The sequence below is a fragment of the Semicossyphus pulcher genome, unplaced genomic scaffold (assembly GCF_022749685.1).
Source record: "Semicossyphus pulcher isolate SPU_LCO1_2020_fin unplaced genomic scaffold, fSemPul1.0.p SCAF_13, whole genome shotgun sequence".
NCBI lineage: Eukaryota > Metazoa > Chordata > Actinopteri > Labriformes > Labridae > Semicossyphus > Semicossyphus pulcher.
Window position 1 is genome coordinate 15575072 of NW_027211637.1, and position 25697 is coordinate 15600768.

Below are 25697 nucleotides of genomic sequence, written 5' to 3' on the forward strand. Positions count from 1 at the left end.
AAAAGGAAATATAGTAATGGATAAACCAAGTGTTTGAGACACAATCCTAGAACTGTATGAAATGTCACCAAAAATAAATTATTTTGATTTGGCTTTCCAGTGTCGCATTTCTTTCTGCTGTGTTTACATGCACAACACACATCAACAGATAAATGTGTTTCACTGTGCACAACTTTTTTTTGTCTATGCACCCAAGAGACTTGGAGGAATCCTGCAGAAATATGTAAACATAAGGTCAGTAATTAATACGTTTGCAAAGTAAAGATGCAGCATCGACATTATCCGTTGGGTTCAGTCAGGACTTTGTGGGTACAGTCTGGGTTTATGTCTATTTAACGCCTCTACATGGGCTGTTTACAATAACGTTTATTTCATGATAGTCTGCATTTTTTATCAAAACATTCATCCAAATCAGGAGATATTCCGTTTATCATCACAATAGACGTGGGAAGGTGGTACATTCTGACACCTGAGAGACTGGGAGTTGAAAATGGTAACAGTCATGAAAATGACTCACACAATTAATAAATTACATTGACAAATTCATTGTTCATGTAATAGTTTCAATTCATAGTTGAACCAAATCTTCTCTGGTTCATGACAATTACTAATCCTAATATAAAAGCCTAAATTAGATACAGGTAATTATGGACTGGATCTATATGTTAAATAATGATTAAACATTTAATTGCTAATTCAATTGACAAAAATTTAATTGTTTCAACATTTTGAAAAAGAAAAAAAAACTCACGAGATGCGTTTTTTTTCTCTGTCATACATTCATTTGCATTTCTACATTTCTTTTGGTTTTCGGGCTGGTAATGACAAAACGAACAATTGTAAGATATAATGATTAATCGATTAATCTGAAATATAATGGTGAAAAAAATCATAACTCGAATATTCAACGTAAAAAACCGACTTCATGGTTAAATGAATCAAGTGGTCACAGTCCCAGCTCGCTTGGCTTGGCTGTCCACCAAGGGTTGCCTGACCTTTCAATCTACAGTGATTTGTGGACACACGTGTCTCTCTCTCTCTACTGGTCCTCTGTACCTCAACATGGTCATAAGCTGAAGGCACTCGTGGCATGTCGTTGGGTGCCTGCGGTGCTGTCGTGTCATACATGCCTATATTGGGACAGTAAATACATTTGGCAAAGCTGTGCCTAGTTGTCGGACATGGCAAATGCTTGTATTAAGAATGATTAAAGTTATTATCGCTCATCAAAGCGATCGTTTTTTCAGTGGGCTTTAAATACAGGGAAGAGAGGCTCGAGGAAGAGGGCGTGGCCGCGCGAGCAGTGACGTTCTGTGTTTATGTCAAAGCGAGCAGCAAACAGTCAGTACGGTAGCCTGTCAGACCTTCAAACCGTGGACTATAAACGGTACGTTGTCTCATAAGCATCGGTAATTTATCAATGGTTGATGCGAAGTGCATTTCAAAGCACCTTCAGAAGTATTTGAAATGAATGTTATTTGATTTTTTCGCTTACGACTGTCGATTGTTTCTCGCGACGCTAACGTTAGCTCGCTAGTAAGCTAACTTTGTGCTGCTACCAGCCGGTGTAAATACAGCTGAGGTATAATTTTTTCCACGTAAACCAGCCTTTCAGCGTCTGCTTGCCTGCCAAGTGGCCCTTGCTATTTGTATATTACCGTTTATATGTTATTTTTAAAAGCTGTCAGTCGGTGTAAAACGGCTATCACTGTTGCAGAGTATTTAGCTTTCTTTTGTTGTTGTTGCAAAGTGGGCTAACGTTAGCTGTCAGTGTCAGTCATGTGTTTACGCTAAGTGACTAATATGTTTATATATATATTCTGCGGACGGTAAGCCGGCTGGCCACATTAATTAGCTCCGGCAGAGTAACGTTAGCCATCAGATTTACAACAGTACAAAATACGCTGTAAATGGTGTCCTGTATTGCTTTTATGATGAAACAACTAAAATATGAATTTGTTAAATTTAGATTTTGTTCAGTTGTTAAATAAAGGAACCATTCGCGGTTGTCATCATAGATAATTGCATTAAATTTCGATCTTAAGCCCAACGTGTGAGTTACATTTGATTCTCCAATGTGACATTATGTGAGTTTTTAAAATATGTTGTGTAAATAACAAATATCGCCCAAGCAAACCTGATAGTGTTGTCAGTGTAATTTTGCATATAATTATGAGGTTTCTGCAGTATGTGCATATGTTATTTTTGACTCAAACAAAAGTAATTACTTTCTACAGATAACTATTATTGTGAGTCTCCAAATTTGAAAAAACATACACAAACTGTGCTGCTGGTAAAATGGAGATTAATGAGTGCATTTCCGTGTGAAAGAAATAATATCTCACAGCTCTTAACTTTAGATTCTTGATGAATGCTTTTCAGTGTGTCGCAGTGTCACCCCTGCCCGGGTGCCATGGTCCTCAGTTACACATGAGCTCTACTATGTGGTACATCATGCAAAGCATTCAAAGTAAATACTCCTTGTCCGAGCGGCTCATCCGCACCATCGCAGCAATTCGCTCATTCCCACATGACAATGTGGAGGATCTCATTCGTAAGGTAGGCCTTCTCATCTTTCAGTTTGACTTTGGATATATAATCTTTTAGTCTTATCAAACATAATGGCATCATTAACTGCTCTATGCTCAAGGGAGCTGATGTGAACCGGATGCATGGCACTCTGAAGCCCCTGCACTGTGCCTGTATGGTCGCTGATGCTGACTGTGTGGAGCTGCTGTTGGAGAAGGGGGCAGAGGTGAGTTATAGACAATGATCGTGCACACTGAGCCATTTCCTATTATATACCACAGGATTTTAGATTAATTTACTGCTTTTCGGACAGCTACAGAATAAAATTAAAGTCAGACATTGAACATCATTCCTGCATTTATGTTTTTTTATTATGTTAGCAAGGCAATGTAGCTGTCAGCAAGATACGTTTTTACAGCTCTTCCCTGTTTGCGTGTTCAATAAAGTTTTGACAGCTAAAATGGTGTTGAGCTGTTAGATTTTGGAATTTCCTCTGAGCACTAAAACACAAAGAAAGAAGTGTTTTGAGTTCTGAGTGTCAGACTGCAATCATATGAACTGATCACAGAGGCTGGCTGAATTGACGGGAAATAACATCTAGAAATCAAAATACTAATTGTCTTCTGTGATTATGATAGCTGACAATCAATCAATCAATCAATCAATTTTTTATAGAATATAAAATATATTATATATATATATATAAAAATAATATTCCATATTTTTGTCACACAGCTCAGTGGTTAAATCACGTCCCATGTACAGAGGCTCAGTCCTCTATGCATCGGCCCCGGCCTGAACTCCCATCCACCACACTTTGCTGTCATCCCCACTCTTTCTTCCCCTGTTTCGGACACTATCCACTGTCCTCTTAACTCAAATAAAGGCGTAAAAGGCTAAAAAATAGTCTTAAAAAAACCCACAATATTTTCTTATTAACCTACATAATGGAATCTTGCCTTAAAAGTGTGGTATTTCCCCTCTCTTTGAAGTCTGACACTTAATTATTAATAATGCAGAACGTGTCTTTCCGGAAATGGTCCCTATTTTAGTGGCTTTGTTACAATGAATTTGCTCTCACCAGGCCTAAAACTGTAGTGCTGTTTTTGTGGCAGCACAAGTGGTGCTATAACAGTTTGGTATTTTACTGACCTTTAACACCTGTCGATCTATATATTACTTCAGCCAGCCCTTTTGCACTTTGTCCTGCTGCACATACATGAACCAGCGCAGCAGGTGCACAGTTCATGCACCCATTAACTACACTTATGTGCAGATGATGACGCTTGTGCAAATTGAAATATGTTGTTAACACCTTAGCATTAAATTCTCACTACACTACATTCCCTTGTTAGGTAAATGCTCTGGATGGATATAACCGCACAGCGCTTCACTATGCAGCAGAGAAGGATGAGAGCTGCGTGGAGCTGCTGTTGGAGTACGGGGCCTTGCCAAATGCCCTGGACGGCAACAAGGACACCCCACTGCACTGGGCAGCGTTTAAAGACAACCCAGAGTGTGTGAGGGCCCTGCTGGAGAGCGGAGCCTGTCCCAATGCCCGGGACTACAACAATGACACGCCTTTGAGCTGGGCAGCAATGAAGGGAAACCTGGAAAGTGTCAAAGTTCTACTAGACTACGGAGCCCAGGTCCATGTGACCAACCTGAAGGGCCAGACCCCTATCTCCCGACTGGTGGCCCTGTTGGCCCGGGGCCTGGGCACTGAGCAGGAGGAGGAGTGCCTAGATCTGCTGTGCCGGGCGGCAGGGAGGTTTGAGATCCGAAGGGCTGACGGCACCCTTCCCAGGGAGCTGAGTAAGGATCCCCAGCTGCTGGCGAGGCTCACAAACATGGTGGCTCAGGCTCCAACGCTTCGCTCTCTGGCACGCTGTGCTGTCCGGCAGAGTCTTGGAGTCCAGTTCCTCCCTACTGCTGTAAAAGAGCTTCCTTTACCAGAGACTATCAAAGACTATTTACTGCTGAGAGACTGAGGGGATGAAACCACTGGCGGATTATTAGACAGATCATCACGCAGCTTTTATTGGCAAGGAAGCGTCTGCATTAAAATATGATTTCTTTTTTACATTGACCATTAATCAAACTTTGCAAACTGTCAGAGATTTGTGCTCCAGCAGATACATAAGAACCTCTCTAAGTCTTTTTTTCTTAGAATTATAATCAATATCTGAATGAGCAGAGCAGACTGATGAGTTTTCGATCAGGGTCAGTTGTTGGAAGAAGACTGAACCAGTCCATGTTTATATTGAGTCATAAAAAAGTTATGCACTCTTTGGTAACACATTTAGGGCCTGTGAAAGAACAGTCTTGTTGCAACAAAATTGTCTTTGTTCCCTGTGCATGCAGTAAAAAAAGGAAGAAGTACAGAAAGAAACAATGACATCATCAGCATTGTCGTACTTCATAAAAGGAATTTACATGAAGCTGGACGTGTCCAATCCTCCAGGTGATCTCAAAAAGTCAGTGCATCGCTGTCATAATAAGTCGGCTTGTTATTATTATTTTTTTGTGTTTGTAACATTGACATTATATTTTAAAACTTTAATTAAATGAAAAAAGGCCATAGTGGTTTGTCACAGAGCTTGAGGAAAATCTTCAGTATTGAGTTTGTTGGTAACATTAGTATATGGTCATTGTAAGATTAGACTTAACAGTGAGATAGGATATGATAGAGGGCGAATTATGCAATGATGCAACAACAAAAAGCTTGTACTAAATTGAGTTATAAGGCATCAAAAGGTTGCAGAATATTATTATTAGTTACCCAGTTAGGTTAAAAAAAATGTGGCAGGCACACCCCTAATCAACTACTCTGAAAATGTTCAGTGCTGAGAAAAGATGGTGTAAACATGCCTGCCTTCACATGTGATTTACTGTTTATTTGGGCTTTTTTTAATGAAAGGTGCAGTTGCCAAGGAGGAATAAAACTTACTTTTAGTTTTGTTTTTTTTACAATGGATGTTTTCAGTCTTATCTCGCAGGTTTTCAAGGGTGTGCCCTGGTCCAAAATGTTGCATTCTGTGTTTAAAAATGACTTTATTTTAAATTAAATGGGTAGACTGTTAGAACCGAGGAATGGCATGATTATAGGTTTTTGTCCTTAAAGAGTCACTAAAAAGCTTGCAAATTGTAATTTACTTTTTTTAATGGGATCTGTTGAAAATCGGACTGTTTCTGTGCTCGAGTGTGTTTGCTTGTTCTGCTGCTGTATAAAAAAATTAACCCCTTAGATCATGTCTTGTGTACACCTGCAAAAGTGCTTTTTTTTTTCTCTTTGTCAACGTAATGAAAGTAAATGCCTTTATATTCAATTCATTTTTTCTCTTTATTGTTCACAAAAAAAAATGATAATGAAGCACTTTTACTTTAAAGCTCAGCTCAGCTCAGCAGTATTAGTGTATGAAAACCGGCTGTCACACATCGACTGTCATATTCAAATTATGGTCCTGCTTCAGATTGAGATATTCTTTGCGTAGTCCTTTTTCACAGCAGTCGTGTTTACTTGTCATAGAAGGTAAGGCGCAGGTGCTCCTAATGAATTTAACGCTGGCTCTGTTCTGTTCAGTTGTCCCGGTAAGACTGAATGCACAATAGCAGGACCGTGAAACCAAAACAGCTAAATGGAATTCAGCCATTATTAATCTTATTATTAACACCTGGGCTCCTCCTGCACCTTTAATACACACTTGAGTCACCCTGTTTTGATTATGTAACCAGCTACTGTGGCTTAACACTTTTGAAAATAAGTATGAACATCATGGCAACATTTTGATGTAAATATGGTTTTGTCACACTGATAGGAAAACATGCTCCTTTTCCCCTGCAAACATACCCAGGCTTAAAATTATACACAGTTATACACATTATCTGTAGGGTTAAACAGATTATTCAGCATTAATTTTAAGATAGGGAAGAAAAGGCTGGATGAGGATTTAGCTGTGTGTAATTGTGTCTTCTCGTTAGTGATCACAACTGAATACAGCTGTGATCACTTGGTGCCTCTATAATTACAGTAAGACTGAATTACAGTCTTTACAATGAGAGGGCCAGAGGAGCTCAAGTATAAGACACCACATGATGCATTTACAGTCAGGGCTGCTACAATGAGCTGTTTCAAAGCTATTTTAAATACTTATCTAATCATGGCCATATTGAATTTATAACACAAATGTATGTTATAAAGGCCAGCTTAATAGAAATCTTACATTTATTTCCAAACTGTGAAAAATGTATTTACTTTGGAAAAAAATGGCGGTTATAAATATCTGATATTACTGAATGTTAATGTAGGAATGCAACAGTGAACTTTAGCACATCCAGTTCTCCAGTTATCCACTAGGGGTCTCTCTGGCCTTGTATCTGAATGCATATCCATTTACTTATAAAACAGCCTGAATTTGATGTTTAGTGTTATTTGTATATTGGAGAAAATTTGTGAGGTTATGTAACAATTGCCGTGGATTTCATCAGCTGCCTCCTCTTTAATAGATGATGTTTTTAATTGCATAACAAGCTGGTTTAGCATTATCTCAATTCTGTTCATTTATTTATTTCTAATGTTTGCACCTATTGTTTCAGGTTTGTACACAATGCTGCCTTGCACTGGCACAGTCAGGACGTTCATTTCCAAGGAGAGAGAGCAGGGTGAGAATATCAGGAAGGAAACCAAAGCAAGAGGGGAAAAGACCCCCCTCATTTTCAATGTCCACACAATACTGACGGCTTTTATGTTATGATCAAATGACTATAGTTTTTTAAGCGCAAGGTACACAAAGTATATGGACAAATATATTATCTATAGGTCTATTGCTTATCAAGACAGCTATATGTATCTGTGCCTCTATTGTCCTGGGACATGCTCTATTCATACTAACTGTTGTTTTCTCTAAATTTGCAACTCTATTGAAAGCCAGAATACAGTATGAGTGCAAAAAAAGTGTACTACAGAACATTTTTTTGCTACTTATGTTTGCTTATCATCATGCAATTTGTGACATATCGTACAACATTATTTGGAACAGGGAAAGCCTATTATAAAAGAAAATTGAAGGAAAGAAAGAAAGGAGAAAAACAGTACATGCATTGATTTAGAAATAACTGTACAACTCAGTTTTATTCATATATCCAGATATGACAATATCAAAAATTTGCATATGTCAAACTCTGTCCTTTGACCTTTGATTTGAAATATAGAAAAGGTCAAAACCCTTAAACAGGAAAAAGGAGGACAAAATGCACTAACTGCCATTGTTGAGAATAGACCAACATAGTAAAATCCCCGAAAATGTTGTTAGATAGACACATGTGATTGGTCACAGTCTAAAATATTACCCAACCATCAAATTAATAATAACCAATTGCTGAATATTGTCTTTGGTGTCTGATTATTGAACAGCAGGAGTGTCCTGAACAGTTTAGGTGATAGTATGAGGGGAAACCTAAAATCATAAAATCAAATATGTAAGATTTATAATTACTTTTTCATGTCGCAAAAAATAGTGACTTTATCTTTAAATAAAGCACCTTACCTACTAAATCACTTTTACACATTTTAAGTATTAATTTGGGTGACCTAATGTACTTGGTCTTAGCACTTAAGTTTTTGCATGGCCTGGACCTGCATGCTGTGTTGTAGGCCTACAACAGTTACAAAAAGCAGTAAAAATTGAATAGCAATTCAGAGTGTCTTTGTGTTCTCTGGTGTTTCACTAAATTATTTGACCTGCTAATCGTCGTGATTTGATTATTGATTCAATGTTTTGATCTTACAGTATCTCATATTGACTATAAGCAAATATAGTGCCTCGATTGTCATTATAGGGTTTTGAATTTTGACAGGTCAACTAAACTAAAGGCTTTAAAATCAACTGGTGCATATTTAGCCAGTGTGTAGATTGAGATAGGTATTACTTGATTTCCCAATCATGTAGGTCCAATCTACGCGTTATTTTACGTATCAAATCAGAATAAACTGGTTAAAATAGTAACCCAAAATCAGGATGCTATCATTTCCTCTCAACGTCTCGATACATTTCCACACGTCCAGCCACAAGAGCTGCCGCCAATTCTCGCGATATTTCGACGTCAAGGGGAGTGTCAAATTCCAAGAGAGAGGAGAGGAGAGGGGAGCCAGAGAGAGGGGCGCAAGGGTGAGTTTGTAAACACTTTATTACCCTTTAAATTCGTGTAAGATATTTCGACTACACGAAACTATTATAAAATGTAGCTCGGTGCGTTAGTTTTCAGTGTTTGTAGTTGTTAAAACTACACGTCTTTGTAATTGTCGAAACTGTTCTGGCAGCTACAACGTTTCATTCGGACCCACAGTCTCGCTTTGCACTCAAGTGTCAGTCCGCTAACCAACTAACTGTTAGCTTTTTTCCGCTTTTGCGATTTTGACTGTTCGCTATGCCCTTAAAAACACAAGCTCAATACGGATAGTATTGAATTTATGTGTATGTGTGTTTGTTGTCATCGCTGAAAGTGGTTGTAGCGCTGTTATTACTCGTTTTGAGTGTGCGTTCGGCCTGTTGTTAACGCTAGCCTCACCAGCTAGCCATTAGTTTTTCGTGGATACAAAAAGTTGATTTCGGGGTTTTAACCAATAAGAGTCGTCTAGCCGATGTTATTGACAGGGTCTAGAGCTGTGCACGCAGCAGAAGCTGTTGACTGACTGTGCTTATAGCCAATTGCTGTGAAGAATAGGCGGTCTTGTTACGGTAAAAGGCAGGGCTAAGTGTGCCCGAACGTCGCCAGACGGTAATGAGTCTTAAAAAAGACAAACTTTTTCAAACCAGTCAGCGTTGTCTGGAAGAAGGAACCAAAGTTTGCAGGACTACAGGATTGCAGTTTGACATTGACGTTTTTTACATGCCTGAAGCCCCACGAAGAATATTTGCCTGTGTGTTTTTGGCGGTAGAATATGCTGTAATGATAATCTGGGTCTGCAGAAAAGTCTCTAAAGAAACTCAAAGTCTCAAGTATTAATGATATCCATAGTATTGCAATTTGAGCTGTTGAACGCCCCAGGATTCGCATCCCCATGCATGTCAACACCTTCATTAGGAATGTAGGTCATGTTTTTGGCAGAGTTATACCTCATTCCATCACATAGAGTTACACCAAAGAAAACTGCACCCTGTATCGTCCAACGCCAAACCCCTTGACCCACTCTGGGCAATGATATAACTTTGAAATTGTATGCAACATATGTATTATTCCATATAACTAAAACATCACATCACACATATTTGTTATTTCAGATATATGCAGGGGACTTGCACTTTATGTATGAATATATACCTTAGGCTAAGAAGTCAGTAAAGTCTGTCCAATTAATTTTTGGTTAGTTAATCCAGAATATAATGCTGTGGTAAAACACTGGTTTTAGCAAAACTATTGTGCAGGCTCAACCTCTGATGGCACCTTAAACTTTAAGTGACATGGTCTTTGTCTTTTAAATCTTGCAACAGCACCAAAACCCCATAAAAAGGTCTTAAAGAAGTTGTCGACCACAAACAATAATCGGCACAGTGTTTCTGATTAATAAAAAAAACAACTATCCTGTTCTGTCCATCTTGTTTTGTCCTGCATTGTTTTCATGGGTTCAGCTTTTAGGCTTAGATAGCTATGCAGCCATGCATATAGAATTTCATTTGTTCCATTGACCAAATCTCAGGTTCACTTTGCTTACATAAATACATAGTGGCGGTTGCACACAGCTAGCGACAGCTTAGACCTCCGTATCTAAAGTGTTTAGCACCAATTTACTGGACCTCACCTTTGTAATTCAGCAAATATATGATTCTGTAATTGACCAATCACTGACCGCATTTTTTTCTTTATTTCATCGCTATTTATCCATTTCTCCCTCCCCTTCCTTTGCTTTTTTTTCTTTCTGCGGGGTCTCCCCTTCCCTCTGGCAATTCAAGCCTCAGATTCCAGAGTCATGGCTGCAGCGCGAGCTATTAATACAGTTTGTTTAGTCAGTTTCCTAGCAGGCTGCATCAAACACTGGATGGCTGTGGCTGATTATAGCTGGGACTCGTTCCCCTACACCTGCTGAGTCGGAGAAATCCAAGTTAACGGTGGGACTTTGGCAGCAGCTCAATGAGACAGGGCAGGAATTAGGGCAATTTGAGTGCTTCTATGTCACCTTGGATGAAAGGAGGCGAAAATAGGTGGACTTGATATCCATGCCTGTAATGAATATCAGAGATGTGTATCAGGACTAATGTAACTAGCAGGCTGATTTATTGTCTCTCAGAGTGGAAGTGTGCATAAAGTAGAGCATTTTATAGTGTACAGTAATTTTTACACTCCACTCATTCATTCGTTTATTCTAAGTGAGATACATTAACACATACACACAGAGCTGCAGATTTTAAGATGTGCTTTAAAATAGATTATCTCACTGCAAAGCTAAGTAGTAGATGCTGCAGAAAAGACCTTAACACATGTGCTTTAATCAGGTTAAGATACTGGTTGATGCAGCTATGAAAACAAATGGTATTTTCCAACTCTGAAATTTATGGCAGAATTCACACATGGTGCCAGTCAGCCAAGTTAATGTCTAGCATGTCTTTACTAACATGTAAACTCTGAAATCTGCTCCACTCCTCACGCCAGATGTGTCCATTTCCCCACGCGGTCCACACCCTCGGTATAACGAGCCAGACTCAGTATCTCGTTTGCAGACGCTTCCCTGCCCAAATAGACTCAAGGGATTGTAAGCACTTTGTGAGGGTCCTGGCACCAACCTGTTGCCTTTCTCCAGAGCATGGGAGGTTTGCATCATTGGCCCCTTTGATTTGCACAGAGACGGGACTGGGATTTTGCTTGCAGTCACGATGCAGACAACTTTTCTTACGCAGACATAGAGCTGATGGACACAACAGTTCGGCCTGTTACGGGCCCGGCGTCATGGGAGAGCGTTGTATTCCACCGCAAGGCTTCAGTAATCATGTGTTGGCTCACAGGCAGCTGTCTTCAGCAGAGGGAGAGATGGAGGGAAGAAGGAGGAAAATATACTGAGAACATTGGGAAAACTTTCAAACATTTATTCCTGGCCAACGTAATGAATAATCTGTCCCACTCAATAACGTTAGGCTGCATGCTGAATCCATGTAGGAGGTGCAACAAAACAGTATGATATTGCATTAATAAACATGTTTTACTTACGTTTCCATTAGAATAGCTACTTTGTATAATGCATCGGCAGGTTTTTTTTAACATAATGATAATTTTAAGGAGTTTAACAAACAAATCAAAACAACACGAACGTACAACGGCCTTCATGCCATCATCATAACACACTTAAATGTTAGGAAGTGGATCCCACAGGATGTCTATCATGTGCATTTTGAAGGGCTTGTATTGAATTATTGATGTGGGACGCCATCCCTGCTCATGACTGTGTTTTAGCAGAACTAAAATGAGTATTGAAGTAGTCAGTGGCTTTTATTATGAAAGGCTTTTTCTTGTACACACAGCAAGGTCCTGGATGCGTGTTGCTCGTCGATGTACTGTCAGTGGGACAACGTTGTGTAATAGCTGCCAGACGTCACTTTATGCCAGTTGAGAGCTCTAAATCATTAATGTCCCTTGTTTATTGCCTCCTCTTCACTTCCATGATTTAAATCCAAAGACTAATATATTTTTTTCTAAACTTCCAAGTTTGTCTCTCTTCACATGGATTGTTGTTCGGCTGTGCAAGGGGGAGGCGGGTTGGCGGGGTTCGGGGCAGACAGCTGATAGAAGCAATAAGCTTCACAGACAGCTTTAATTTGTGTCACTTCAACAGGCGGAGAACATGAACATTAACTCTTTACAATCACATCACCCTGGAAGAGTATTATGTGTTAGTATTTGTAGTTATTTTGAAAGCTTTTGAAGTGTTTCTAGTGCATTTCGAACCCCAATAAAGTGCTTAACACTATGTTATAACAGCAAAAAGCAGGACGGTTAAACGTACCCTAATTAGACAATAAAACATCATATATATCTTCACTGAATATTACTTTAATATCTTTTCACGGGAGCTTTTATTGTTATTTCTATTCAACAATCATGTCAGACCATACTTGTCCAAGCAGTTAGCAGTAGTTTGAATATGGTAATACTGTGATTGATTATGAAGAACGTATCAAAGGGAGCCGACATGAAAAGCGAACTTTAAACTGAAGATAATTATCAATATACTGATAATCTTAGATTTAAATGGGGCATGTAAAGCACCGGCGTTATTACGATAGTAGTTTAGAAGTTGGCCTTGTGCGTATTGAAATCACGACAATCATACTAAAAGTATAGTAACATTTGTGGTAGTGAGTCACAGTAAAGAGTCAGTGTTAATTTACCCATTTCAAAAATATTTGTGTTGTGGACTCACATGGTTGTCCTCAGAAAGTGAAAGAAGACAGAGAGACTGATTGTGCGCCGAGTCGTATCAGAGAGAGGGAGAGATTGACGGAGAAGGTAAAAGGGTGGGAAGTGCTTAAGAGGTGAGAAGAGGGAGTGGTAATGAGAGAAGGAGGGATTGGACGTGAGGGAAAATGAGACAGAAGGAGAGGGAGATGTCTTTGTGTAAACGGCAGCCGTCGCTCTCTCATGGAAGCGGCTCCTCATTGGTCAGCCAGAATCCCCCCTGTGTGAAGGAAGTATCACCAGGGAAACTTCGTCTCGCTGCCTCTGTGCATGTTTTCCTCCTTGCCAGGGTTATTTTTAAATAGCGTTCGGCTTCCTGCTCAGACTGAAGACTACAAGCCACAGCATCCCTGTTTTGTTGTGTTCGGGTTTTGCCAGTTCACAAATCAAGACAAGCTGCTGCAATGTTCTCCTCTTCTCCTCTCCCACAGTTACATTGCAAGCTTTTTGCAAAAATGGGGGACGACCGACCTTTTGTGTGCAACGCTCCTGGCTGTGGACAGGTAAGTCCTCGCCCTCCTTGTTCTGGGTGTCAGGTGTGTGCATGTGTGTGTGGCAGGTATTTTTGCTATTGTAAAAGTTTATCCAACAGTTCAGTGTAGATACTTATGTTTGAATGTTTTTTATCTACTTGAAATTGAAAGTGAAACAAAAAAAAACTGTACTTAAAAGCTTAACAAAGCTACATTTATACAATGAAAGAAAACTAGCTTGTTCTCAGTGGCAGAATAAACTAACTGGCTGTGATCTCTACAACACACCTAACGATCATCATCACACAGATAGCGTTCTAGCTAGCATGCTGTCTTGTGAGACAATGCTGTCTCCTCTAGCAGTGACTCACTGGAAGCTCCGGTGAGTAATCAGAGCACAGTCATTGTTTCAACCTGTCACTGTTGACTTCCAGCGCCTGCAGACACAGGTTTGAGCCGCGGCAGTGACTCAGCTGAGCGCCAATAGTGCACTCACATGCCAGCAACGTGGTGTGTTGTCGGGGCAAATTAAAAGAAGTGTGTTCTTCTAGGACTCATGACTATTCAGCACAGGAAATGTCATGTCTGATGTTGTGCTTCATTAGCCGTCTGATGCTGTGTTCATCTGCGTGTTAATCCTAAGAGCCAGTTATGCATTATCTCCTCTGAGATCTGGAGGAAGAAAGTGTTTACGTGGTTAAGTAACATTTGTGATTCATAAGCTTTTTTTCATTCCTGATCAGAAGCGATGTGTTGGGATGTGTTGTAAATGGGATTAGTGGTTCAAACAACAGGCATGTTCAGCAGTTACACATGCGTTGTGTGTTAGATAAATAAATTATGATTTGTTCGGCTGTTTTCTTCTCAGAACATTATGGACACCAAGGGACAGCCACCGTGAATATTTAAACTTTTTTTATGTTTCAGAATCACAATGGAAGCAATGAGACGTTGATGGCAGCAAGTGTTTGTCTTGTTGTCACTCTCTTTAAGCTCTGTTTTGGTCTCAGCCTGAGGGAAATATCTGGCTCTAAAGCTACTAAATGCTCCACTGTGCTAACAAGCTAGAGTTAGTTGCTAATACCCCTTTCCCACCAAAATTAGCGCTTTGACGCAGGTTATTCAGACCCGGAAAGACATGCTAATAAATGCAGATTGTCTCTTTTCCCATTGCCAGTGGAGTATACTCCTTTCGGTCTCTTTTCACCGTCTCACATCACAAACACGCCGGAGACAGGGTTAGTAAACAATAGTAAGCACAAAGCATTTACATTATACTCTTTGGTAAGCAGCATGGAGGCCAGTGAAGATGTTACAGTGGTTAGGTCTTCATTGTATCTATTACTCACTCAGTCTATTTATCAAACTCAGCGCTGACAAATTTGCAACGATGTTCGAGCACTGCTCGGACAGAGACGGCCGGAATTTCGTTGCACGTTCTAGCATCGCGCGGGAAAGGGGGCGAGAGTAGCGCGTCGACCCGGGTTTTGTGTTCCCATGAATGCCGATCGGAGCTGAGGCGTTAATTAAGCGTTCCCGAATTTCCCCCCTGGGGATCAATAAAGGATTATCTTAACTAAACAAAATAGCTGGGTGTTAGCGGGTTTTTTGACCAGTGGGAAAGGGGCTTAGGTTTGTGTCCGCAGTTTGTTGCTTGTAGCAGGCACACCTCTCTCATTAGCCCCAGCTTATTGGTGATGTAAAAATATTGATTAGATGTTATTGAAATAGAATCTAAAAAAGGGGAAATTGTGTTTTAATTTATCTGATAAAAATATCTAATGTGTTTGATTAAGAACTTTTAAGACAGTTTTCAATACTCATTGGTATAGATCCATTTAGTTTTGTGACTTTTAAGTTATAAGATACAATAGTCTTACATGTCATATCAGCTAAACTATCGTATAAAAATGCTATGAAGCTTAGACATGTTCTGCGTTTATATTTATCCTTTGATGATATTTATTTGTGTAGACACGGAACATCTTTTATGTTACTGGTTCCTTATGTCCAGAAGCTGTTTTACTTCTGCCCTTTACAAGCAGCAGTTGTCTACCGGGAAAGTCTGAATCACGCCCATAATAGAACGAGGATGATTGACTTTTGGCTTTACTCAGGGTTTTCCTTTTACCACGTTAACAACAACAACAACAGCACCTCATTATATAAAGCCCAGTCTTAACTGCGTGGGGAGGGGTAACCCTAGCCGCCCGTATCTCATACAGGGAGATTAGTTAGAGATAGTTTCCTCTACAAGACCCTCTGCCTTGTTCAGAGGAAAGAGACAAATCTGACATGCAGTTGTATTGGTGATGCTGCCTGGTGGGGCTAAAAATAAGCCCCCTGACACTTGACTGTGTTTCCACTTCACTCTCTCACGTCCGAACTCGCAACTGCAACGCAGCGCCCTAAAATAGGCCCCAGCCAATGGTGAATAGGCTTGTGCCAGAGCCAAGATTATTCCTCCTCCGTCTCTTTCTGATTCACCTCACTTCTCCAAAGAAGAAGTCGTGTGTTGCAGACGGTGGCTGTTTGTCCTCTCTTTCTAAGTTCTGATTTGCCAAAGTGACAGACCACCTGTAGCTTCAACTGTGGATATCTGCGCTAGGGGAAGAAACAGAACATAGACTCATGTTTACAGCAGTGTATGGCATCCACATGTTTTACACTCTGCAGCTTCTATTTAATCTGTCATTTGCTTTTGGTATTTTCCCACCATTGTTCGTTCCCTACATTTCTGTGTTGTTAAAGTAATTGCAACTCTAAGTGATACAAACCAGTTTCTTTTTCTAGATGATTCTAACTTTTGTTCAGATATTTGAGCCCATGGCCTGCAGCCATAATGGGCCCCAGAAATGGCTTTTAAGACACGAGGAATTGTACACCGCAGATAAAGCTTTCTTTATGGTTTGTGACATAACGTACACACGACAGGCTGCATATGTTGGGCTACATCTTCAAGAGATAACTGTCTGTGATTATTGCAATATGATACCTGGGTTATAGAACTAAAGGCTTTTTCTTTAGGTCACTCGGACAAGTAGACAGTTACACATAGCATCTTCATATAATGAACATTTTCTCTCCTCCTTTCTTCTGGTTCACTTGTTGCAGAGGTTTACCAATGAGGACCACTTGGCTGTACACAAACACAAGCATGAGATGACACTAAAATTTGGACCAGCCCGGACTGACTCAGTCATTATAGCAGGTACTGTCTTAACACACTGAAGATGATTATAATATATCATCTGCCTACATCCAGATGAAGACTGTTTAGCATGCGTCAGTGCTTTCAATACAATGTCCAGAAAAGCAGCTCCAAACACACATTCATGACATAAGATTCTATATTTGATTCAAAGTGTTAACTGCGTGTGAAAGCGTTATTTGAATAGTTATCTCTGCTGATTCCCTTTTGCCAGACCAGACACCTACTCCCACCCGCTTCCTAAAGAACTGCGAGGAGGTCGGTCTGTTTAACGAGCTGGCCAGCTCCTTTGAACAAGATGAGGAGGAAAAGAGAGCAAAGAACTCTGTAAGGATGGGTTGGGGTTGATGTTTTGTTTATATTTGTCTGCTTGTGTGTGTGTGTGTGTGCATTTATGTATAATTATGTACAGAAACCAAAGGAAGAAACTGCAGAGACTCCCATGTAGTCTTTGTAGTTTCTTTCTCACTTCAAATGTTGATGTAGTCTAAGATTATTGCCTTTTGCCCTTCGTCTTTGTGACATTATATTTAAACTATTCATTTAAGATAGTGTTTCGTAAACTGATGAACCGGGGTGAGGTTTGTGTGATGACATGAAAAACATGAATACCCACTTCCTTTTTTTAATGCACTGTAGTCTGTGAGAATCTTTATATTTGATCAGTAATGCGAACTTACACTCTCTCTTACTGTCGCTGTCCTCCTCAGCTCCCTGCACCCAACTCCGTGGCTTTGGACATGACCCTGCAGACGCCATCAGACGTAAAGGTGAAAGAGGAGGCTCCTGTAGAGGTCGACTCCTCGCCACCTGACAGCCCTGAGTCTATCTCCGGCATGTCAGACAGCAGCGGGGAGTTTCTGGTTAAAGGAAAGGTAAGACCGACACTAAAGGAGGGGGGTTTGTGTGATTGTACAGAGGAGATGGTGGAATCTATCTGGCATTATTTATGTCATTATGGCTATTTCAGTGTTACATAAATGCCTGTTGTGGACGTGATTAATGTTACCTTTCTTCTTATGTGTTATGCGGGGCCCATTGTGTCTTTGAACACTGAAATCTGTGTTTTTAACAGTTCAATGTAACTTAACCTCACTGTTACTCTCCTAGGACACACCACCCAGGAGTTCAGCCCCCACTCCGACTATTGTGCGTCCAGGTTCCCTCCCACTACACCTGGGTTTTGATGCTCTTCAGCCCACCATGCCATCACCCACATCTGTCATCACACAGGCACCACCTTCCAATCGTACTCTGGGGTAAGTGCATTCTAGTGACCTCTGCTGACCTCTTTAACCTGATTTTCTACTTAATATTTTTTAGTTTTTAAAAACATTTTAGGACATTTTAAGTATAAGAGTATAAACTTTAGTTGTTGTCAACTCTTCATATCAATATAACTGAATCTCCTGCTCCTGCCTCTTTAGCTCGCCAACCAGCCACTACCCCATGATGATGCTTCCGTCTGGTCAGGCAGTGCCTGTGCTTCCTGGTCCAGGACAGATGTCCTCTGTCATTAATGTAAGGCAAACCATCAAACTTAATATGTTCAAACTCAATTCCTCTGCTAAGAAGTTTTTAACAAATACATGCTTGTATATCTTGTCGTTGTCTCCAGCTTGTCCGACCCATGTGCATGGTACCCAACATTCCTGGGATCCCCGGACCTCCTCTGGGAGGCAGCAGCAGCGGCTCTAACTCCCCCTCCGGCTACAGCATCCACTCAGAGGCCAAGATGGTCAGCACTAGATTAGCTCTCTATTTTTGTCTCTTTATCTCTTCTTTTTGTCTTCATCTTCACCCTCCGGCCTCGCTCTGCGCTGGCTTAGTTTATTCATCATATGACTTTTTACTGCAGTTACTTGTTTATGTAACCCTTACACCACGTCGCACAACAGTCATTTTTGCATACAGAATGTGGCGCTTCACATTATTGGATTGTGAGCAGAAAGTTATTAATACATCGTGGCCTCAACATTCTTAATCTTTTGTGAATATAAAGCACTATACAGGGCATACATTCACACTCTGACAAAAGGCAGACATTAAATAAAATAAAGTCCAACTATGTCGCCTGATCGGATTAATTTCAGTCAGCCATTGGTATCTTAATACTTAACAATTTGTCTCCTCAATCGGATATTTTGACACCATTACTGCGAGTAGTGTAATGCACCAGATCACAAATAAAGATCATTAGAACATTTTTCCAGGAGCATATAACTATAGTTGTCTTACACCATCTACAATGCCTCGAGAGCTGAACCAGTACTAAATGGTCGAGATGGAACAGGATGTCACATGAATGTGGTGCAGCTGGAACAAGCTGCAACTGTGTGATGCTGTCAGGTCAGCATGGTTGAAGATCCCTGCAGAATTAGAGCACCTCTTTAAAAAGATTTAGGCTTTTCCTGCTGCTTATTTTGGGTAGGTTATGAAAGCGTTGCTATTTGTGGTTGCTTTGGCTCTGTGTGGATCCTTTTTCAGCAATAATAAAGCATTGTCTTATTCCTAACATTAAACTTTTTAAACTGTTAAACCAACAGTTCAACACAGGACTGTGTATTTTAATTCCTGTGCTTGTTATTGATGTTGGTCATATTGTTCTCCTGCAGCGCCTGAAGGCTGCCCTGTCCCAGCAGAGCCCATCAGGACACAGTATGGGGATCATGGCTATGGGCAGCAGCCCCATGGTTCCTCAGAGGGCAGAGCAGAGCCAGCTGCTCGTCCAACATCCAGATGCTCCATCACCTGCACAACCTCAGGTACATTGTGTCATCTTTGGTTGAGGATTTAAAGTTGGTAAAACTAAGAAAGCATCAAACTTAACTGAGCTACTGAACCTTGTTTAGAATTTGGTATCACCTTTTTCAGTTACATTAAACTGGGCTGTACTTTTTTGAAGTGACAACGTGCTCTGACTAAAATAATGCAACTATGACTCAAACTTCCCTTTTCTTTCTCGTCTTTCTTCCGCTCCCCTCCCCTGTCTGTCGGTTTCCTTCTCACCCTTTACCCCGTCTTCTCCCTCTAGGTATCTCCAGCACAGCCTACAGGTGGGCGTCGGCGGCGGACGGTCGACGATGACCCAGATGAGCGAAGGCAGCGCTTCCTCGAGAGGAATCGTGCTGCGGCATCACGCTGCAGACAGAAACGCAAACTGTGGGTCAGTTCTCTAGAGAAGAAGGCTGAGGAGCTCTGCAACCTCAACGTCTCGCTGTCGGTGAGTGGGTTTGGAGTGGGTGGGTGGGGGTTGAATTGTGGTTGTGGGAGGCCACTCTGACTTCTTAGTGGAGGTTTGGGAGGTGATTTCCAGATAAGTACAACTAGTTTCATGGAATTTTTGGTAATTTTTCAATTGGGCGAGGTAACAGGAACTCTTTACAACTTGGCTTTAATATGTACTGGGATTGTTTCAGGTTATTTTTATACTCCATGACCACTTCTCTACTGACAGCTGTACGGGAGTAAAAAACTCTCTAGTTCTCTTTAGGTAATTTCTTAACTGGAAAACAGTATAAACCAGCGGGGAAAGTTTGGCGGATCTCCTATGTGGGTTCACTGTATGTCTAACTATGATATGAATCTCTGAATGATTGAAAAATGTTTTACTTCCTTTATTTTCTGATCTTTCAGAACGAAGTGTCTCTGTTGCGGAACGAGGTGGCTCATTTGAAACAGCTGCTGCTGGCCCACAAGGACTGTCCTGTGACCAACCTACAAAAGAAGACTGCCTACTTAGGTGAGCATTTATGTCTATGCCATGTTACCAACCTGGTAGCCTATACGGTTTATTTTTTACACAACTATTTGGGACAGATTTTTAAGTCTGTGAAACTACTGCTAAACAACAATGACAATGTCCTTAGCTGTTCTGGCAAGTAGGGAGTGTATTCAAGGTTAAAAGTGAAAAGGTTTTACCAGTTTAGGGTTAAATCTGCATTTTTTTTTTCTATTAAGCTGCAGAAGAGAGCATGAAAGACACCTCAGAGCCTACAGGATCTCCCGCTCCGGTGATCCAGCACAGCTCTTTGGCGCCCAGCCCTTCTGCAGGGCACAACGGCCTGAGCTCAAGGGCAGCAGCTGAAGCCATGGCTATGTCCGTGCTGGCAGGAATGGGCCAGCAGCAGAGGGCTGAGAGTGGACCCTCTCACATTATCATGGCTGCACAGTCTCAATCCGCTGCCAGATGATGAGCGATGCCACCACGGCCCAGAATTGGCTCACACTCATCACCCAGGGGTAAAAAAGAGCAGCGGACCCCCAACCTCCTCCCTCCCGAAATCCCAAATCTAGAAGTCAAAATTTTGTATCTCCCCCTCCCTCCTTCCTTCGCTGTGCTCCTCTGCTCTCTCTGCCCCTCCTGTAGAGCCATCATGCTGTGGCCTGGAGCTCAGCAGCAGCCTTCTGGGAATGGACCGAGACTTTTAAGAGAGCTTCCTGTTCACTTTGCCATAGACTACAGGGGCTGGACTCCACCCTCCCATCCTCGTTTCCCCCTCTTGTGCTTCCCCGCTCATCTCTCCTCTCCCTCAGTCAGAACGACTCTTCACTGGACTGTCGGACTGCATCGCTCTGAGTGTACTGCCGTAAAGAACTTCCCATGTGGACACCTAACCACACACGTTCACAGTCTCTAACACACAGGTGTTGCATAAACACTCTCGATCAAATCAGATACCAAACAACACACAGGGTTTCACACAGTTTTCAGCAGGGAATAGTGCCTTGTTGCTCCTGACTTTTTTAGCCGTGCACACCCACACACACACATGCCATCGCAGCGTTTGTCCCTATACATCCTTAGCTCCAAAGATGCAGTCGTTGTTTAGACTCAAACATATTTACCCAAACCCTTTTGTAAATTCTTCCACCTTGAGGTGATCTGAACACGGACCCTGAAACCTTACCTCATCCAAACCCCTTTATGATAAGATAGATTAACTGTGTGTGTGATTGGCTCTGTGTGTATATATTTATGTACATCAGAACATAGCAGTTTGCCTCCTCCTGATCTCATACGTTAATAGCTGGATTGTTAGCATGTGACTTTTTCTATTAGGGTGTTATGTTGTTGATACAGTTTGTGCAGCTATTTTTTTAATTAATTGGCACATCCTCCCAGATTAGTCCACAGAACCAAAATGCGTTAGATTGATGGTGTGTAATGTTACAATTAGTATGTTTGAGGACATCTTTTTTCTGAACTGAAGGGAATAATCCTGTCCCCTCCTCCTCCACTTCAGTCTAAAACAGGCAGTTTGGCTGTTTATTGGTTTGTTATTGGATGCCTTTTCCATTTTATATGAAACTATTTCTGGTGACTGTGTTTCTCTGTGTGGGCTCTGGACTTACTGTAACTGTTATTTTCACACTTCTCAGGATGGTTGCACATCCTTGCTGCTCGTTGGAAGTGCGATGAACCGATCAGTCTCTTTGCTCTGTACCAAACCTAAACTAACTAAGCCATAATGACAAAAAAAAATCTGATCTCTGAATCTCCAAAGACCACCTGGCACTTGTTCTGGGACAGGAAGTAAACAGCCTGACTGTTATTTGTTTTGTGATTCAGAGGTCACACAATCAACAGTATATCACTGCTTGTTACTTGCACTTGTTTGTTACACACAGTCGAACACACAATGTCTCATAAGTTTGCCTTAAGATCACATCTGTGCCTCGGATTCCCCCCGCTTAAAGACAAGATTTGCTCATATGAAAAACAGTCGAGCCTTAAAAAATACATAAAAAATGCCACTTGAGACAACCAATGGGAAACAAAATATTAAATCATTGAAGATTCCACTAGCCTTTCAACTAAATGTTTAACGATAAGTCTCTCTTCAGTGACATGAAATGATACATTACTTGTCTGTCATCTGGTGGAGAGACACAGCAAAGACATCTTCATTGCTCGAAGCTTTGAGAGAGGCTGAAACTAAGATGTCTTGTGACTGTTTCTGATTAGACCCACCAACATATGTTAAAGAGATATCAGTATATTTTTACATAAACGCCTAAACAAGCGGTTTTGCTTTTCTAGTCTTTTCCTGTTTTTTGTTTTTCCTTCTTTTGTCTGCTACTGTCATGTATCTGCAAGATCTGATACTTTTCAAACGAGATATCTGTCCACTCATGGGCATGTCTTTATGCACTAAAATAATGCAAGTTCATTGTCGCTCTGTATTTCTATTCAGTCCTCTTCTCCTCTTGGTCTTTTTCCCCGAGATATCAGATCCTTTTTTAAAATCTGTACTGTATTCATGAATGGGAATTTGCTCAGCAACTTTATAACCTTCACCTTCGACTGAACCTTTTGTCCTACAGTCCCAATGGCGACCCGGCATTTTGTTGTACTTCGGAGCTAGCGCTATATTCGGCTAGCAGTCCCTTTATAGACGATTGTTCATATGAAATGAAAATTCAAACTATATTTAGCTTTCATGTTTTCATGTAATTCATTTCATTGGCACCTTTTCTGTCATTTCTTGTTTTCTTTTGTTGTGTGCTATTTTCAGCACTATACAACCTTTGTCATAACGCGTCTAATTGTACTGATGAATATAGAAACTAATTTCTTTAACACACGGATTTCTTTTTTTGTTTGTTTTCTGAACAGAAAAATCTCATTAGTCCTTCAAAAATAGGTTAAATGCCCCTTTTATATCTTCAAAGATGAATTTGGTCATGTCTGTAAACTGTCCTTGTCTAACTTATTTTTTAATTGGCAAATCACAATCCTCATTACGGTCTTCGGCATATTGATGTTAACTAGAATTGTTGTGAAAAGAGCAATTTAATGTAAAATGCAACAATGTGAAAGTTGCACATAGTGTATTAATGGTTTTTCACACTCCCATTGTTGGACTGATGATTTCAAAAATTGTCCTTGTACTGTACATATCTGTACTATATGAATATATTTACTTTTCCATGCATGTCCAAGTGGAATACTATGAACACTTACAGTGCTGCAGTTTTAATTAAAGAAACTACATCTTAATGAACATGACGTTTTGTTTCTTTGTTTTCAGCTGAGATTCACAATGACTAAAAGGCTAGCAGTTAGTCAGTGCTTGGTAAAATGTGCTATGAAAGGTAGTGTATTTCATGTTGAGAGAATATACCGTATTTAATCATGTTGTACTGAATTCTTTGTTTATAGTTTTGTCCCTTTACATCAGTCATGGACTGCAATTTACATGATCAATTTACTGACAAAAGTAGCAAAACAATTCTAAGTGTTATAGTTCTTGTGCTTGAACTACTAGGTGTTATTTGTACTTTTAAAGACGTTATTAAGGCTGAAGCTTCTCTTAAGAACACCGAAGTCATTTAAGCTATACATATTGTAAAGCTTGACTACTTTTGAACCAAAACAAACTCAAGCATGTTAAGAACTTTTTTGTTAAGTGTGTTGTCCAGATTTACTGAGGAGGTGTGTTGAGCCTTTAAGGGCTGGATTCATGACCCAACTACTACTAAAACCCACACTGTAGTCCTGCTTTAAATGCTTTAGTACTGCACTCAAATACTTTTGGAAAGGCAAAAAATGACCGTAACCTTCAATTATGCTGTTTTGTTTAGTTTGCTTTGAAGTGTTTTATTCGTAAGACAATGTCCATGTTTCTTGTAAGAAAAACATGGTCGTAACCTTTCGTAAGCTGCCCTTAATTGCAGAGACTGGCTGTAAGGGTGTATTTATTTTCATAGCAGTTACAGTCAGGATCCCACTTTGGCCTTTTGAAGATGACCATAAGTTAAGCACTAGGAGTAGAGCTCTGGCCTCTGTCTAGAGTAGTTTTAACCACAAATATTCTTATTTGAATTTAGGTTCATTTATAAATCAAGTACATCATCTCGAGTAGGATAACCTGCTATGTGGCTCTGGGGTATAAATGAGCAGATGGCAATTTGTGCATTTGTGTGGCATGATGCCTTAAAGTATCAACTTATGTGTAAATGACGGTCTCAATCGGTTTTATGGGATTAGAATTCAAATGTCTTTGGGTTTAAGACAAAATAGCACACTTTTATTTTAGTAGCAGCTCTACCCTGAAGTCTCCACATTACAGTTTAATTTGATTGTATTTGTGATGCAGCCCCTTAAAACAACAAGGTGGCCTGCTCCTGTTTTAATGCGTCACAATATGTTTGTAAAATCATTTATGCAGGCTCAATTTTACTTCCAGGTGCATGAATCATATAACCTCAGTGTTGACCTTTAATTTTAGGGCCCTTCACCGTGAAGTAACGCTTTGCCCTGTTCCTATTTCAGTTTAAAGAGGATATTCAGGGACCTTTTCTAACCTTGCATTCAGCCACTGAGTTAGATTTAGCCGTATTTGGGTGACATATCCTTACACAAACTCTCAAATTACCAAATTATAAAGTTAAACTCTTTTCTGTAAGTCCACTGGGATTCCCTGAGGGGCCCACTTGAAGTTTAATGTGATTGTTAATCTAGAAAATGACGAGATAAATGTATGCAGCGCTAACAACGCCCGAGCTGTGTGTGTTTTTGCCAGTGAGACGCCAGAGGGAGCAACAGTGTCGGTGTGTCTTTCGAGATGCAGCTGAATTAACGTACAGGCGAGGTAAATGCAGTCACGTGACCTGCTCGTTGCCGTTGGTGAGTTTTTCCCATTATGGCGGAGGGGCCAGCCGTGCGGATGGACCGTCTCTCCCACTCTGAGGCTTGTTTTGTGTCTTGAGGGAGGGCGTTTTTATTTTATGTTATTTTATTTTTTTACACTTCGTCGCCACAGCCTGGTGTCCTTTCAACTAGACTGCACTCGTGTTTATCAGCGAAGTCATGGCAGACCGCGGCGCGGATCTGTCCGCCCTGCCAAAAGAGGTTAGAGACCAATTGGCGGAGTTGGATCTGGAGCTGTCTGAAGGTAAAGGAGGGGAGGGGGCTTATGGGCTGATGATGGGGGGGATGCTATAGCAGATTTTTAAGCTAGCTATGGGTGTCTCAGCTGTCTGGGCTAGCCAGCATCGTTCAAGCCAGCAGTTTCCCTCCTCCTATTCTACTTTAC

The 25697-nt window shown here is 40.7% G+C and overlaps 3 protein-coding genes across 4 annotated transcripts in view; all 3 read left to right on the forward strand.

Moving 5' to 3' along the window:
- Window positions 1-1321: 1321 nt before the first annotated feature.
- On the forward strand, window positions 1322-5858 carry asb8 (ankyrin repeat and SOCS box containing 8). The gene is made up of 4 exons (XM_069660354.1): window positions 1322-1387; window positions 2383-2559; window positions 2651-2755; window positions 3885-5858. The coding sequence occupies exons 2-4, from the start codon at window positions 2431-2433 to the stop codon at window positions 4518-4520; spliced, it is 870 nt and encodes a 289-aa protein (XP_069516455.1). The 5' UTR covers window positions 1322-1387; window positions 2383-2430; the 3' UTR covers window positions 4521-5858.
- A 2807-nt stretch (window positions 5859-8665) lies between these two features.
- On the forward strand, window positions 8666-23659 carry atf7a (activating transcription factor 7a). Of its 2 annotated transcripts, none has more exons than XM_069660744.1 (12): window positions 8666-8696; window positions 13404-13475; window positions 16560-16656; window positions 16871-16983; window positions 17367-17531; window positions 17767-17915; window positions 18084-18177; window positions 18275-18394; window positions 19272-19421; window positions 19691-19879; window positions 20293-20398; window positions 20617-23659. In XM_069660744.1, the coding sequence occupies exons 2-12, from the start codon at window positions 13428-13430 to the stop codon at window positions 20847-20849; spliced, it is 1464 nt and encodes a 487-aa protein (XP_069516845.1). In that variant the 5' UTR covers window positions 8666-8696; window positions 13404-13427; the 3' UTR covers window positions 20850-23659. The 2 variants fall into 2 exon arrangements, with proteins under 2 accessions (XP_069516845.1, XP_069516846.1); XM_069660745.1 differs by having other exon boundaries at window positions 20623-23659.
- Window positions 23660-25315: 1656 nt separating this feature from the next.
- dip2ba (disco-interacting protein 2 homolog Ba) overlaps window positions 25316-25697 on the forward strand; it is a 42117-nt gene continuing 41735 nt past the window's right edge. The window contains exon 1 of the mRNA XM_069659486.1: window positions 25316-25556. Within this exon, the coding sequence (XP_069515587.1) occupies window positions 25472-25556 (85 nt within the window). The 5' untranslated portion in view covers window positions 25316-25471. The remainder of the gene's footprint in view (window positions 25557-25697) is intronic.